General features: G+C 38.3%; 2 protein-coding genes, 1 long non-coding RNA gene and 1 pseudogene across 4 annotated transcripts; 1 reads left to right on the top strand and 3 right to left on the bottom strand.

Moving 5' to 3' along the window:
• Positions 1-2,010: 2,010 nt before the first annotated feature.
• On the bottom strand, positions 2,011-3,821 carry LOC112194213 (annotated as a pseudogene).
• Positions 3,822-5,376: 1,555 nt separating this feature from the next.
• LOC112193581 lies at positions 5,377-6,136 on the bottom strand. Its single transcript, XM_024333772.2, has one exon. It carries the CDS (start codon positions 6,071-6,073, stop codon positions 5,609-5,611), a length of 465 nt encoding a protein of 154 aa, XP_024189540.2. The 5' UTR covers positions 6,074-6,136; the 3' UTR covers positions 5,377-5,608.
• Positions 5,997-11,340, top strand: LOC112193582. Its single transcript, XM_040516980.1, is given in 8 exon segments — positions 5,997-6,265; positions 8,089-8,321; positions 8,416-8,487; positions 9,385-9,398; positions 10,708-10,837; positions 10,840-10,871; positions 10,996-11,056; positions 11,141-11,340. Coding segments are annotated over 8 exon segments (786 nt in total). The 5' UTR covers positions 5,997-6,221.
• Positions 11,341-13,880: 2,540 nt separating this feature from the next.
• Positions 13,881-15,589, bottom strand: LOC121052116. 2 transcript variants are annotated; one of them, XR_005808039.1, is made up of 4 exons: positions 15,486-15,589; positions 15,224-15,314; positions 14,298-14,480; positions 13,881-14,193 (listed from the first exon to the last, which is right to left on the bottom strand). It is a non-coding gene; the product is annotated as an uncharacterized LOC121052116 (long non-coding RNA). The 2 variants fall into 2 exon arrangements; XR_005808038.1 differs by lacking the exon at positions 13,881-14,193 and having other exon boundaries at positions 14,207-14,480.
• Positions 15,590-17,608: the final 2,019 nt, after the last annotated feature.

Raw genomic sequence — 17,608 nt, 5'->3', positions numbered from 1 at the left:
TTGCAGCATTTAAGATAGAATCATATTGGAATGACAGAAATCAATATACTTATCTTCTAATTATTTAAAGCTTTAACACATCCAGAATAAGGCTCTTTGATATGAAAATGCTTGAAGAACAAATGCTTGAGAACAAATCTAAAAGCAATTGGGTTTACTTAGTTGGTTTAGATAAACATTTAGACATAGAAACCCAGAGAAACTGTGGTCAACTGAGAAAACCCATAACAGAGGACATTAACATTTAACCATCGAGGAGAAATTGAAAGGGAAAGAAGGTGTTATTTTACTTTTCACAACAAACAAATTTCCTAATCTAACCAACCGTCACATTCTAAATCAACCATAAGCTATTTCTATAGAAAAGGAAAACAGAAGAGAACTAACATTCGTACCGTGAACAAAACGATAGCAACAATGGCTTGAATGTTTTGCTGAAGAAGAATGCCTTTAACCCAACAGCTTGGAATCAATATACCCACAATAGCTTCTTCCAATTTCCGAACTAGAAAACCCACATATGCCAATGAAAAAGTTCATCAAATCGACACATGAAAGGCAATGAATAATCAGAAAACCAAATCGAGACATCCCAAACAAAATCTAACTCACCAGTTTGAGTAGCCGAGAAACCCCCAAATCAAGTAGCCCAAAAGCCCCGAATCCACAAATGGAACCCTAATCTTAGCAGATTGAAACCCTCTTTTCCTCCTTCTTCTTCCCACAAATGGAACCCTAATCGAACTGACCTAACCCTCCTCTAAGCGACAATTAGAACCCTATTGATGAGAGATGGCGACAGAAGAACTCCTAACCCTAATTCATGAGAAATGGCGAGATGGCGAGATGGTGGATGATAGTATTTTGATGAGGGGTGATGCAGGTCGTGTTGAGATGAGAAGTTTTTCCATGGTAACTCTGAGTTTTTTTAGGAGAGAAGAGGTTGTTCTTTTGTCTGAGTGTTGAGGAAACGGCTACCCACTTTGTCTAAGTGTAAGTGTACACGAAGTCAAAGACCTAAGTCAAAGACCACTCTTTTAATTTGTTTCTTTTGTATTCATGAATCAGACAACATATACATTACATTTTGTTGTCTGATTATGTACAAGTTAAAATTTAGCTGAGGTTCAGAAGAGGGAAAGTTCCCGCTATATTCAATGACTTTGGCGCTAGAATAGGCATTTTCATTCACACAATAGAAATAAGGTAGTTATGTTGTAGGAACTTACAATATGATTTCCAATATATATGTTTTTGGGGGAATGGGTGGCATTTAGTAGGGATTCTCAAAATATCTTCCTTGATCATACAACACAAAGTAAAAAACTATTGTATGACATTCTGCAAGTTACTCTCATACAACAAAATTAACAATTCTGTTGTGCAATTTAGTAAAAATTTGGAGCCACATTTGAGTAAAAGTGCGAGGGAAATATGCCGCTCTTTTTTTTTCATTCACACAACAGATCATTTTTGTAATTGTTGTGCAATCACCTTCCAGCTAAAATCTTTTTAATTTTAACAGCTTTAGACAATGAAGCTTTCTTAAAAGAGTTGTATGATTCACTTTCCTACATCACACAACAAATTTTTTTTTTTCGTTGTGTAAAAAGTGTCGTGTGTTAAGGTTATTGGCCTAGTGCTATGAGCGGATTAACCACTCAATTAAGCATGTGAGACCCAGTCAGGAGCAAATTACTCGAGCCCAAGTTGAGATGCGAACGCCTCTTTCATTCTTCCTCCTCGATCCATTATCAAATTCTTCCGTCACCAATGCATGTAACGAAAGATCGAAAGTGGAACGACATGAGCATAAATTTCTGCCTTAATATGTATATAATACCACTAAAAATCAAAGGTGCAGAAACAAACACAAAAGAATGGAGAAGAGCATAGGCAATCTTGTACCACTAAAGAACCTTACATAAAATAAAATCACTCGGAAATAGTAAAAGAAAAAAAAACCAATCTAAAACTCTATGTTCCGACTCTTTTATAGCACGTCTCCAATCATGCAAGATACCTAAACGTGTTAGGATTCTCCTTATCCATCTCCAGGTATTCACGGGTGATGAGATCTTCAATTCGCTTCTTAATTGCTTTGATGTCCGGCTTGAACAAGCCCTTCAATAGCTCAACACACCCCATGACCAATTGCTGGTGACCCAAAACTTCCTACTCTTCATAATCCTCACAATTGCAGCATCTATAGCAAATTTCCGGTCTTTGTCAACATCTTCAGTCACCTTCTTATCCCTTCGTCCAGTGGTGGCATAGGAAATTTCTTTCTCATTTTGTCAGTGAACTTGGAGTTGAGCATAAAGGTCTCACTCTGCGAGATAGTCTTTGTACTTGTCTCCTTGAGAAGGATCTTGTACTTCGCACATGAAAGAGAATGAAGCAAGTCTAATCAACTCGTCTTTGGTTAGATTTAGCTGAGTTGAGATTTCTGAAAAGCTCAACTTCTCGGCATTGTTAAAGAGCAGCAGGAGGGCAGCCTGATGAGTTGTCACAACCAGTTCTATGGTTCTCTAATCAAACTTGCCGTCGACGTTGGAACAACCCAGTGAGTATATCCATGACAGCTTTCTGCGCTGGTATTCCCTATTAAAGAAATCCTTGAAAACTTCAACACACTTGACCATCTCTTCAGGAAGGTTGAGATCAGACGATTTGTAACTTTGCCATGCCAGTAACCGGTTGTGAGAACCTGGACTGACAAATTGAGCCCGGGATTTCGATTCTTTTCTAGGATGAACTCTCCAAACCTGGTGAGTGATTCTCTACCCACTGTCAAATCGGTGATCATTCCTTCCATCTTGGAGGTGAATTGTCCACCACATTGCTGCTTCAGCTTTGTCAGAAGACTTTTCTCACGGTCTTCAGTACTCCCACTCCCACTCCGAATGAAAAGCAGCCTACGGGCAAGTTTTTTCCTGCAGAACTCAGAAAGAGGTCTTTGTCACTGATATAAACAAGTAGAGTAACAACCTTTTCTAGGGTTTCTTCTACGGCCTCCTCGCTCAACTTACTTCCAGCCATTTTGAGGATATTATCACAGAAAGCAGCAAGCATTTTGGCACTAGAACTCCCGGCAACAGATTTATCGCAAACCACCTCAAAAGCTTGCTTCAGAGCCTTGTGAAAGAGTGAATGGTTCATAAAGCAACCAGTCACATATCCCAAATACTTGTCATGCAGCTCTATTAATTTTTGGATAAGCACAAGTCCATATTGTTCAGCTCCACTTGAAGCCTGCTGATTACTACTTGCAACAGCCTCTTCAGCCTGTTGGACCAAGGCTTTACCTTCATTAGTAACATGCTCTCTGAATACGCTAGCAACAGGTTCCAAGCCTATAGGTATATTAAGGTAGAGCCTATATATCCTAGACAAATCCTCCACCTTATCGTTCTGAAGCAAAACCCGGCATCCAGATTCCTCCTTATCAAGGATTTGGGTGTCATAAACCACCAACAACTCATGCTGCACTTTCTCCAACAGCTTCGGCTCACTGGTCGAATACAAGTAATGAGATGCCCTCTCCCTCTCCTTCTGCATTCCTCTGTCTTCAACATGTACTCTGAACATGGAAGGTAGCAGAGGTGAATGGCATTCAATATTTCTGTTTGGCATTCAATATTTCTGTTCTCTTTCAATCTCTGGAGTGATTGCAGCAAGGTCTTGATCGGTGGTCCTTACAGCTTTAATCAGGCTCTAATGGTGCTGCAACCTTATGATGGGATTGCACCTCTGCAGTCAGTGGAGATGCATGATCTGTTCTTCTGGGTGCGAATAACGTACCAATATGCTACCTGCATATGAATAGAGGAACACAATTGCTGATGTCGCTTCGATGGCTGGAAAATTTCTGGATATAGATCGAAAGTTGTTTGATGCAACAGGAAAAATTAGGGTTCGAGTTTCTCATTCAATCTCAAAACCATTTTTTCTGAAGAAAACCCTAAAGTTTGATCAGGGTGTGGAGCAAGAAGTCCATTTCTTCTTCGAAAACTTGGTGGGCAAGTGCAGCATATGTGATCGAGTTTTCCATGAAAATGGTGCCTGCAACCTAGCCGCTGCACCACCAGCAGTGAAAGGAACAGATCAACCTGTGCCTTGCAACCTTACTGGCCCCTTTTTGGGCTTGAATGGTCATCAGTTCAAGGATGGCACATTTCGGTTCCAAGGCATCACCACTCCCATTTGGCCACCAGTGGGTCGTACATTATTTGGTGGGGCTGAATCAAGCAAACCGTGGCGACCGATGGTCATTTGAAGCGCAGAAGCAAGACTGCTCAGTGATGATGATTCCCTTTGCTCAAGTACCAGTCGAGCTCGAGAATCATGCTAAGCGGGATAGGTCATTTTCCTCCCCAAAAAAATTGAAGTTGATGATGTCTGATTTGCTTGAAGGGAAAACAAGCCCGGTAGCTGCCATAAAAAAGGTAAAAAAAATGCCTGATTTCCTCTCGAAGGACAAGGAAAAAATATAGGTTAGGTGTGGTAGGAGCCTATTTACTGTGTTTTACTATTCTCCATAGTTTGTAAGCTGACTTCCAATAAGTGAGCGATTAGTTTAAATATAGATTGTCTGTCTCTATATATCACAGTAGTTTTCTTCCCACAACTTCTTAATCTGTCTACTTGAAGGCAGCAGAAAGATATGTAATGACTAGCTCAGTGCGTTAATGAAATCCACATTTCTTTAAAAAAGGAAAACAAAAAAAACTAGGAAAGTCAAAATGAAAAAATAAAAACCAACTAAGAGTATGGTAAGTAATCAGTGGTCAAACTTCTTTTCGAAAAAAAAGAAAGAAAAGCGCAATGGACAAACTGACCCGCATAACCTTGATATTCTAAACACAGAGCCTGATTGAATTGTTTTAATAATCGAAGTACCATTTGTAGCGGTTACATGGATGCATGTATGAATTGGTTTCCTTGTGTCCACCATAACCCTACGATCTCAATAACCTTTCGGAAGTAAAATCTCGTCTTAAACGGCGAGGCGACGGTCCCATTAAAAATGTAAACAAAAACATTAAGCGACCCTCAGCCTTTTGTTTTTTCCTTTGGCATGCAAGGAACGACCTTCCGCCTTTTAAAAATAAGATTTATCAAGATATATAGAGTAGTAGAGTAGTCATCGATCAGATGAGCTTAAAATCAAAATGTAAACAAAACGTGATGAAACTACCCTCTTCCTTTTTAAGTTTATCGCAAGAGTGTTCTGGTTGGCCAAGTGGTCCGACCGGGCACCCTTTTCTACTTAATTTCCTGCCATTTTGAAGTAAATTAAACCAAACCAACAGGTTGATTTACGCTAATTATAAATGCAATACATTAGGTGTTGAACTATGACATTCACACCGATGGCTACAATACGAAATTTTCAATCCTTTAAATCTCCGTACAGAAAGGTTGCATAATCTAGAGCACTACAGAAAGTGAATCAATATAAAATTCAATACCGAACTTTAAACACGTACATTGAAAAACGGAAAAGAAAATAGCACATTATTTTTCTCATTTTCCAGTCTCATCATGAAAATTACAAAAATCTTCCCATATTTCACTACCCGAAAACCAAACATCATCATGTGAACTAAGTATGAGCACCGAGCTTTGGATCAACCTCAACTCTAGCCACCCCCTCCCTGTTCTCCACCGCCTTCGCCACCTCCACCTCCCCCACCACCATTTCCGCCACGTCAGCCTCCTTTCCCTTCACAATCCTCTCCTCCTCCTCCTCATCCACATAGTTGGGATCCCTCTCATCTATGGCCGCCGGGACTGGGTCCAGCTCGTTCTCCGCCATGTCGCCGGGTCCCTCCCACGTGTACTTCCCGCCGTGGCCTGACTTCGGCGGCGGTTGTCCGATTCCCAATCCATCGATGGGGTGGCGCTCCCGGCCCTGCAATCCCATGTCTACGAGCTTCTTCTCCACGTACTTGATGGTGTCGATGTTGCGGGTTTTGAGCTCCGTCTTCTCCACTATCTTCCGGCCCTCCTCGTTGTGGCTCACCGCTCGGATTGTCACCTTGTCCTTCTTGCCGTCGATGGGTTTCATCGTGATTAACTGTGATTCGCGAGTTTTCTTGTTTTGTTTGAGTGAGTGAGTGAGATGGGAGTCGTTTCGTAGTGGGTGTATATATGGAGGAACAGGGTTCGGATAACACTGGAAGGTGCTGGAACAGGCGAAGCTTCGAGTTTTTGCCATGTGGTGCTGTAGAAGATTCCCACGTTGTGTTACATTCTTCTGGTAAGTGTGAGAAGGAATATATTATCTGGACTATTATATATTAGGAATCTCGGGTCCAACAGGATACATATAAATAGGACTAGTTTGGCTTAATTTTCAAATTTCAAACTAATCTACCTCTATTAATATACTTAGAGTAACTCTTACAGATTCTCTATATTTTGATTTTTCTCTAATTTAGGGAAAAATAAGCCTCTTTTGCTCTAACAGATTCCCTATAACTATCTTTATTTTAGGGAAAGTGAGGAGAGAGAAAACTAAATTCCCTTTATTTACAGCAAACTCCAAAATTTTAAAGAAGAATATGAAGATTTTATAGATTACTGTAAATTAGGGAATCTGTTGAAGTTGGAGAAGAAAAATAGACTAAAAGTTTGACTTTTGCTTCTCTATGATACAAAAATTATAAGGAAGCTGTTGGAGTTGTTCTTAATGTATTGTTAGATCAAAATATAATGTAGACAAACACCTCTATTAAGTACATTATAGCAACAACATAATTTTTTTCCTTATCGGGAAAAAAAAAGGCAAAAACAACAACAACACAATTCTGAAGACCGCCTAATTAAGATAGACCAACCAATACCTTGTAACACATAGACCAACCCTAACAACATGGTGGTAGATTTAACAGTGATACACTGGGCTCATTGTACAGAGCCAGTCTACTCTTATATTTTAATCATATAATTATATCTATGAGTCGACCTACGTTTATGCATCGTGTTAAACCGTTAATAGGGAGAAATTTCTCTACTATGTTTGGTAAAATAAAGTTTTAATTATGTTACTAAGAGTAGGTTCAATTCTAAGAAAGCCCCACTTCCTCAGAAACAGTCTTACTCATGAAGTAGAGCACCCTACATTTTGGGCTTACTTTTGATGGACCTTCGGCATAGCTTCATATGTGGAATTGTGGACAGTCCATTAGTTGGTGGTTAGCATGAGCTAAGGGCAGCTTAAAAGGGCAGAAAGATCGCTTGTGCTTGTGCTAGAAGAATTAGGCATGTAGTAAAGTACCCGAGTGTTGGGTTAATTTTCACTTTTAGAATTAGGTGTAAAGTAAAGTAAGAGGGTTTGGTAAACTTCAATGTAAAGTGTTGTGATGGTGTATGACTGTAGGAGCTCATACCTGATCTCTCTCTATCTTACCGGCTTTTAAAAGATGTTGTGACCAAGTTTTTGTAATAAGCAGCTTCTGTTTCGATCAGTTAACGAATGCTTCGTCCTAGTTTAATTATAGGGTATAATGTCGTTTCTTAGTACATCAATCCCACACTAGCCTTGAGTGTATCAAGCCGTTGTTTCCAATCAGTTTTTAGGGCAAGCATTTTCATTCACCAACAAAAGTAATATCAGTTTAGGATAAGCAGTGTGCTTCCAGTCTTCCACAACACAATACTTTGATGAGTACAGTCGAAACAACAATCAAACTTTGAAAATACAGATATATATAGTTGATGTTGAATGTATAAATTATAAGAAGAGGTTTGCATTTTCTATACCATGGTAATCAAGTTCATTTTCTTGTAAGCAATAACTTAAATATGTTTTAATTAGGTTCTTTGACAAGTACACCCTATGATACCCTGTCCAAAACAGAACAGACAGAATGAAGAATTTCCAAGGGCGCGGTCCTTTTCGGTACCCCTATATGATGATTGATGAACCATAAAAGTTAGAAGAAATTCTATCTGTTTCATTTAATCACGGAAGTTGAGAATCATGCCTCGAAAGAACCACATCAAGAAACACCATCCTTTGTATGATTATGAAAGTTCTTATTTCTTTGACACTGACAGTGATTATGAATTCTGTGACAGTGGTGATGAACGCCTTTTTTACCTTGGAATCTGTACTCCAGCTGATCTTAACAATGATAACAAAGAAACAGGAAGTGACTCTGGCCTTTCACTAGAGAAGCTAAGTCTCCAACCACGAAAGAAGCTTCTTGTTCTCAGTCTCATTGGGCTTCTACTCTACCTGGTTTACAGGAAAAACAAGGCTAAATTTCCAACTACTCGAGATCCTGATGCCAGATTTTCAAGTCAACTGGGTAGGATCATTTGCCTTTGTAAAAATGATTAGTACATCTATGTCAAATACAGATTATGTTTAAACACATACGACTCTCTTCCTTGGTTGTGCAGTTTTCAAAAGACCTTTTGCTGCAGAGTTTGTGGAATTCTGCCTTGAACGATTTGAAGTGGCAGTATGGTCTTGTGCTCAATAGTTACTACAGCTATGCTTTTTATGATCTCGCATATACCTCCTATATATGGTTCTTGTTTAATTCTGATCTTGTTCTTATTTTGTTTTTCTGGTGTGATTGATTAACAGAAGAAAAGTCAAAGGTGTTTTGAATCGTGTAATGGGAAGGAGCCAAGGAGGCAGAGAAAGAAACTGTCAGTTATATTTGTAGGTTAATTAGAACAGCTTTTTCCTCTGTGAATATAAATTGTTGTAGCAACTTAATTGCAAATTTTTTACTCTATAGGCTCAAGACGATTGCACTTATTCTGGGTCCATGTCCATGGAGGATAAAGAGAAGCCCTTGTTTCTCAAAGAATTGAAGGATTTGTGGAAATATCTGTTAGTAAATTTAATCCAAAGATTAAATTAATTTGAATGAAAATTCAAATTAATAATTCTGATATATATGGAAGAAGTAACTAATCATTCTATCGAAAGGTTACAATCTTTCAAACTAAAAGCAACGTAGAAGTTGCTGTGCAGAAAGGTATGTCCTTTCTAATAGATGCATCAAACTCCTATATAAAGAGAAGCAATCCCACCACTTGAAAGCTAACTTTTGCATCAGTAAATTTTTCCAGTATTCAAACACTTTCTGCATATCACATTAGAGTTTAAGAGATTGAGAGAGAAAAACATAATCTGCGTTCATTGATCCTCGAGATTGTAGTGCTTCTTCTAGAGGAAAGTTTGATCGTTGTACTCCTGGGAGATGTTTGCCGATAACCCTTCAAGCACCAACAAGGAGGCAAGTTCGTCTTAAGGGGATAGAACCAAGTTCTAGCCTCGATCACAATCTGTAAAGTTTTGCTTCCTTTTCCTAGTCTGGTATTTTAACTCTGCTTGTATTTATCTTTTAGATATAGCAACGTGTGAATTAGTTTTCCAACAATATCTTGATGGGAAGTATTCTGAACCTGATACACTGTTGATCGATGATCAACCTTACAAGGCCTTGCTCAATCCTGTAAATTGTAATATATGTCATCAAAACTGTTATATTGTTTTTTTATTTGGAAAACCTTCAAAACTTTACCCATGAAAGATTAGCCCTTCCCTTACAAGTATAATCATCACTTAGTGCTGGAAACCCCTCAAGTAGTGTTCGAATTCCTCGAGTAGTATTTGAGCACTTTTTCAGGGTCCTAAGCGTCTCCTGAAGAGCTAAATGTCTTTAAAGGATTCAAAAGTCTGCTAGTTTTTCAAAATATCTCTTCGTTATTTGTTGCCTCTGTTACGCTCAATATTATTTCTCAAGCATATGAATTCATGTTACTTCAGCCTTACATAGGGATTTTCCTCGAATCCTACAATCCTGACAATGCTGGTGATAATGCATTAGGTATGAGTAAACAGAGTGCATTCAGTACTTGTATTTCTACTATTTGGTTTTGCTAATAGCTGCTTTTGAACTATGCATCCTAAATCCGAAAGGAGAACTGGGGGTGTACTTGGATGACCTTGCAGCTGCAGATAATGTTCAGGTTTATGTGAAAAAGAACCCATTTGGAGTGCCTGCAATTTCATCTGGCCATCCTGATTGGAACTTATACCCTGATGTCATTCAACGACTTAAGGGAGAAAGCGAGAAAGCAAGTACATCTCAGCAGCTGGATTCTCGAGTCTTCCTAGTATCAGCTGGATTCAAACTTTCTTGTTGTATTCACTTGGAATTCAATTTCTGCTTTCGTTTTCTTTCGTTTTTTTTCCTCTTTTTTTTTTTGGTACTAGCTACCCTTGTTGATTATATCAGCCCAGCTATTACAGCCAATGCTAGTAGTTATTTTACATTCATGATGTGACACAGTTACGTCATTTAATAAAACTCTATGATAGGTTGGAGTAGTTGGACTTTCTACCGTATCAACTGCCACATAAAGTGGGATGCAGGTGGTAACACCCAAAAAGGTGGTTCACCTAGCATTACTTCTTTCTTTAAAGCCTAATGTTGTGCACTTTCTTGTACTTCATGTTTGTATTTATACCCTTTGTTGAGTAATCTTAACATTATTAATACCTATAAATAGTGAGCAACTGTGTTGTGCACTAGAATAACAATTAACAAATACCGCAATAACCACTATAGGTGGTCAAGTTAGTAAGAACTTCCAGGTGTGGAACCTCCACATCCGGGTTCGAATCCCGCTGACTTTGATTCCAGAGTTCATGTTTTTTCTGTTGTTCTATAGGGTCAGTCTCAATGTACAGATTCTGGGTTCAAGTCCTTGGAGAAAAGAATGAAGCCGCTATTTTTCAAAGAACTGAAGAAAGTGTGGTATCATTTCGGCGGAAAGTATTCTGAATGGGATACTTTGTTGATTATGATCAACCTTACAAGACTCTACTCAATCCTGTAATGTCATAAACACTTTCATATTCTTTCTTTATTTGTAAAGCCATTTTCAGAATTTTTATTTATTTTATGCCCCTTTATGTCAATATATCTGAAGAATTTTATTTGGTTCGTGTCGCTTCAGGCTCACATAGGGATTTTTCTGGAATCCTACAATCCTGACCTTGCTAGTGATAATTTATTGGGTAAGATGAAATAGAGTCATTCAATACTTGTATTTGTACTATTTGCATTTGCTAATTGCTGCTTTTGATTGAAATTTGCATCCATAAATCCAAATGGACAGTTAGGGTTGTATTTGGATGGCCTTGCGGCTGCGACCAATGCTCAAGTTTATGTGAAGGAGAACCCTATTGGACTGCCTGCAATTTCAACAGACCATCCTGATTGGAATTTCTACTCTGAAGTCCTTCGAGGGATTAAGGGAGAAAGTGAGGAAAAGATTACGTTCCAGCAACAAGAGTCTTGAGTTTTTCAGGATGCGAACTCGTTGTATTTGCTGGCATTTTAACATCTGCTTCTGTACCATTTTCTGATGTACCTGCTGGCATTTTAATTTCATCTTTTAAATGTTTCTATTTCTCTCTATGTCCTCTGGCTATCAGTTTTGCACAGCCTAATGTTTGGATAGCTAATGTCTGTTGATAGTTATGTACTTTCTTGTTGTCTTCTTTCTATAAACCCTAATGGTTATGCGCTTCACTGTACTCGCAATTTTGTTCTTAGACCCTTTGTTAAGTAGTTTAAAACATGTTAATATTCTGGTTGAGTAAAAGATATGTTAGTATATCATGTATTGGCATTCCTCACTTTAACAAAATACTACCCATTAAGCCCAAGAGTTAGAAGCCCAAGTTTGCAGCCCAAGACCATAATTGCTTTGTTTAATTACCATTGTTGCAATCGTGGTTGTCTTGCTGTCAAAGACCCACTTGAAGTCTTGAAGATCAGTTTGCTGTCAGCTTCCCCATCTTAGCATGATAGGTCAGTTGCAACTTGCTTCTTCTTCTCTTTGGGGGCTGCCTTGTTGTCGAAGACCAAGACCAAGTTTTGAAAATTAGTTCAATTGCAACTTGTTACCTCATCATAGCTTGTTGTCTTGCTTCCCCATCTGAACTTGCTGTCATGTCGAAACACCTTACTTAAAGATAGAAGAAGTCTCCTCTTCCTCATGGCTCATGTAAGCTCATGCATTGCATCTCCTTCAAAAAGTCATGGGTTTTTCATGGGTTCCCTTCTTGTGTCAGCCTTAATTAAGGATTTTAGGAGTTGGCTTCTAAATTTGGTTTTCCAAATTGAAACTTTGAAATTAAGGGGATGAGGTTACCTACTCCAATTGAGCTTAAGGGGTCTTTGAGTCAATTGTCCTTCCTCTTCCTCCTCTATATATGGGTTCTCTGTTCCTTTCGGGCATTGAAAATATTTGAGTTAGAACTTTAAACAACAAAGTGTCTTGTTCCATGGTGAAAACAATTTGAAAAAACAACAAACCATTCAATCATTCATACATATCATATCTTGCATCCCATGAGGTCATTTGGGTATTGCAAACTTCAAAGGTGAAATCTTCAAGAAGGACTTGCTACGTTCATAGCTTGTGTTTGAGTACAAACAGTCTAGTGAGTGAGTCTAGAAAGGTTGCCGCGATCAGTGTAACCTCTGTGTTGTAATCTTGTGTTTTGGTTTCATTAGTGATTTGGTTTTGGTCTTTCAAGAGTAAAAGCCACGCAGATGTTTTCCCTTGATAGGGTCTTACTGCATCAACAAAACATGTGTTCTTTATTGCTTTAGTTGGTTTGGTTGATTGTTCAATACATTCTGTTCAATATCAGCACTCAGGATTGATCACCCAGTTGCAATCCCTAAGAAAGTTTTTGAACGAAAAAATTGGTTGTGAGCCTATTCACCCCCTCTAGGCTCCTTCTAGGATCTACAAGATACCACATTCTAGCAAAGAATGGTGAATTTTTTGCATATTTTATCGGAGACAGATCTTTAATGTGAACCCTTGAATTTGTACTACTGAACAAAAGCAAAAACAAGCACCAACTGTGCAATCCATTTCCTTTGTCAACATGGTACTTCATGGGGACTAGTACTGAATGACAATGCAGTCTATGCATTGGCTCATTAGCAGTCAGCAACGAGTCCCAAGCAAAGCCTTTTTAATCTTGTATTGGTTATCATGACTATGATAATGAAGATTATGATAATGAAGGCCCTGAAAGCAACTGTCGACTTTCCCTAGCTAGAGAGAAGTTGAATTTAGGACCCAGAAGAAAGAAGCTTCTTGGTCTCTAGGGGGTGCTAGTCCATAGGTTTTTATTTCAACCAAGGCTGAGATTCCTAGTAATCGTGTTGTTGATGGCAGCTATGAAAATTATCTAGGTGGATTAACTATTGAGCTTGAGATACAAACTATCATACTTGGAATAATTTCACATTTACATTAGCTAGTCTGACTCTGACACTCTTCCTTTATGGGCTAGTATATAGAAGACCTTTTCTTTTGGAGTTTAGACAATTCTTCCGTGACAGATTTGATGTGGCAATATGGAGTACGGTACTGCCCAACAGTTAGTACTGCATACTATTTACCATCCTTGGGGAAGTCTAAGGTGCCTTTGTCATACATCAACTTTGCAATAAATATATATTAAATTAAATTAGTTGGTGAAACCTGTTGTACAGGTCAACATGTTATCCACTTATAATTTGACATGTGTACTTAAAAAAAAAATTACCATACTAAGTACTCATTTATTGTTTTATACGTGACAAGACCGCCTCATTCAAAATATTCTCTTTATTATGATATTATATTTAATAAAGTAAAAACAAATATTGGTCTTATCTTCTTGTCAACAAAAGCTGGCTTAGGTAACTTGAGAGAATTACTGATCACCACTATTCTCTTAAGAAGTTAGTAAACATGTAAAATTACTTTCTCACTTGATGGTGTACATGATCAATGATTTTCAAGTACATTATATTTCCTATTATAGACAAGAGGAGGAATATGTCAATATGATATGATTCTGGTGCTTTTACAAGAACATGTAAAAAACAGAACACTAACATTTAAAGGTATAGAGTAAAAGAAGGGGTTTCCTAAGATCTCAAAAACGGTCCTTTAGAGCCTTTAGACTCATGTTTGCTACCCGTTTGAGATGCCTTTTTAGATGTCCTGCTTGTAGGAACAAGAGGATTTCTCTCTTCTTCGTAAATGGCTTCAGGTTAATTTGTACATCTCCCCTCCCTTGAAGTCAGGATGTACATAAGCATCCTTAAGTTAAGCACGAGGATGAGTGACATTAATAATCTAGCAACAAGGGGACAAAAATGATGAGTGACACGTAAACAATGAGATAAGCAGAGAATGATAGACCAAAATTTTGAGTCTGACTGAGAAGTAGTATAACCCACCTGGTGATGGAAAATCACGTAGGCAAAAACAAAGAAGATAAGAATAAATGGAAGAAGCTAGTAAAGGTGTGACAACATAATATACAAGCCCCAGCAACAGATATATAACTATATTCATCATCCATCCATCTGTGAAACAATATCAGGCATTGAAGATTCATACGATCCATCATCCATCCATGCCTAAAACAAAGAAAAGATCACCCAAGTATTAACAAACCACAATCAATTGACATTATGTTTGGACTTACTAATTTTCTAGCAAGAAGATTAAAATACTCATGTCATTAACAATGCTAGTTTCAATAGATCACCTACGTACATATTAGAAATCATATACTAATGAAACAACTTCCAACCAAACAATAGTATAAATTTACCAAATATATAAACACAACCATTATCATTCTAGCTTGTTTATTATTCTCAGATACCGTTCACAACATCACTAATCAAAAAGCATAATACAAAGAACCCTACAAGAAGTTGGCAAAAGAAAGAGATGTCGTTTAAGCAGCTATAAATGCTCAACTGACACTATAACATACTAGGCAGTGAGTCCTAAACTACAAAAGCCTGCCAATCAGCATCATTAATCTATTACAAAAATACAAAATTAACGAGCTTTCTAACCTTTAGCCAGACACCTAGGAAGATAATAGATCAGTGTGCTATTATCTCGCAATAATAGATATTCTTTTATCTGCCCCTATATTTGATATAAACATGAGGTCAATAAGTTCTATGTCCCCCAAGGATGGGACTATGATGTCCACTAGCAGAAGCCATGGCCTCTAACTTGAAAGAAATAAGGGGAAAAAAAAAACAAGCTGAGGCCCCTGATATACATGAACTAGGAAGCCACCAAGATGTCTTATTCTTCAATCTAGAAGCAAGAACTGATCATTATCATCTAGAAAAGTTACCCATACGACCAATTCTCTTTCCAGAACGAGCAAGAGCAAGGAGTGCAGACTGGGCACCATGGCCATGTGTCTTAGTTTCATCTGTAAAGCACTGCAATTAAGAAAAGTAACCGATTCACAAAATGCCTCAACTTCCCTAGCAATATAACTACATAAAATTTCACCATACATACACAAACACAAAAAAAAAAATTGAAACTAGATACAAGAGGAAATTGAATTATAAATAAATTGAACACGAAATTGAAGCAAAGAAGGTTACTTGAGGATGACAAGACGAGGGAAACAGATTTCTTTCTGTTTTTGCTTTCTTCCTCATTCCTCTCGTTTTCTCCTCTTCACTTTAGGGTTTTTCCTTTGAAAAAAGAAAAATTTGTACCAGAACAAATCTGGACGAGTTCCTTCCCCTTCTCAATTTAGGGTTTTCTAATTGTGGATATGATTATTTCAAAAAAAAAAAAATTTCTGGATATGATTCAGAATTTTGAAAAAAAAAAAAATTATACAAGCTAACGGGTAAGTAGGTTACCATTAATGAATATTCTAGACCGTTAGATATATTCACATTTTATTTATATCCAACGGTCTAAAATATTTTAAAAAATTGATATATGGCATACGTCAACATACACTAGAATTTTCCACCATCCTTTACCTATATTATGATTTTTTCTGATGCATTAAATGTTGTTTTTTCCTTCATATTGAATTATTGATTAACAAGGAAAATGTACGTTTATTGAGTATTGGATTGTGTAATGGTAGGAGTGAGAAGTAGACTCTTCTTTGTGTGGGTAAGTTACTATTTCCATAATGTTGATGGACCATGGAGTATAGATCATACTAGGAAAAAATTTAGTATACTCCCTTGAACTTTGGGCCTAAAATCAGATTGGTCTCTCTTTCTAAAAATCGATTACGATTGTCCCTATACTCTCAAATGACATCACCCGAGTCCAAAATTTGAATTTTGCTCAAAACATGACGTCATGTGCTGAGTTGGAGCCGACATAGGGGCCCACTTTTCAGACTTTAAACCCCCCAGGAGGGCAAAATAGACATTTCTAATTTAATCTATTTTTTTTCCTCTATTTGCACGTTGACCACCGGCAAGTTGACTGTGCCACCTCCGATCCATCAATGGCCTCGCTCTCCAATCTCCACGTCACCTCTGAGCTCCTCCACCACACTCCCCGCCTTCTGCCTCTCCAAGAAGCTCCGCTACCTTGCCGTCGACCTTGGAAAGATTGACAGCAACCAAATCAATAATCACAATCAGCTAATCAATTCATAATTCAAGATTCATAGTATAACTTGAATTCACAAGCCCAACCAGGCATTTATCACGCTCCAAAATGCCAGATACAAGCCCAGAACCTCCTGAACAGCTGCCAGAAAAATCCTAGAAAACCATCGTGCACAGTGAGCTCCGTCGGCACCGAAAGCAACCAAAAACCAATTCGTTCATAACTTAAGCAATCGAAAACCATGTATACTATCATGTAGAACGTGAAGAAGAGATCGATTTTTGTACCTCATGCATTGCTGATGATCGCCGTAGTCGCTGGAAAACACATCAAAACTTTACCGCAAAACCCCGAAGCTTCAGGCTTCAATTCTCTCTCCTTGATCAACGATTAGACAAACTCATACCATGGGGACGTCAGGGAGGATGAGACGAAAGGTTTGGCGCGGGTGCGCCGGTCGGAGGTTATCTTTCCGGCCCGTCGGCCTCCAGCTCCGAATTGGGCGAAAGTGAGAGATTAGGGCTTCAATCGGGTTTGGGGAGATAGAGAGAAGTTACAGAAGCTTGTGCCTACACCGTTGATTTCGATCGAGAAGGAGGACGAGGAACGAGATGGCGTGGTGTGGAGCTTCAGATCGAAGGGAGGTGGAGGTGGAAGCGTGGTCGTCGATATAGAGAATGGGAGAGAGAGAGAAGAAGACAGAATTAAGAGAGAAAAAATTAGAAAAGTCTATTTTGCCCTCCTTGTAGGGTTTAAAATCTGAAAAGTGGGCTCCTATGTTGGTTCCAATTCAGCACATGGCGTCATGTTTCGAACAAAAGTATAAGATCGATTTTCAGAAAGAGGGACCAATCTGATTTTAGGCCCAAAGTTTAGGGGAGTAAATTAAACTGAGTTTAATCCATCATACTATTTCAATAAGTTATGGAAACTGATGTTCACCCTTTGGTTGCATTAATTTGATGTACTCTTTTATAGGAATATAGGATCAATGTGAATGTACTTATTCTGCGTTCAAGTCCTTGGAAAACAGATGGCAGCCTCTATTTTTCAAAGAACTCGGCAAAGTTTGAGATCGGTTTGGTGGGAAGTATTCTGAATCTAATACGCTCTTGATTGATGATTTCCTTACAAGGCT

Source organism: Rosa chinensis, chromosome 3 (assembly GCF_002994745.2).
Source record: "Rosa chinensis cultivar Old Blush chromosome 3, RchiOBHm-V2, whole genome shotgun sequence".
Lineage (NCBI taxonomy): Eukaryota > Viridiplantae > Streptophyta > Magnoliopsida > Rosales > Rosaceae > Rosa > Rosa chinensis.
This window is presented reverse-complemented; position numbering and strand designations above follow the sequence as displayed.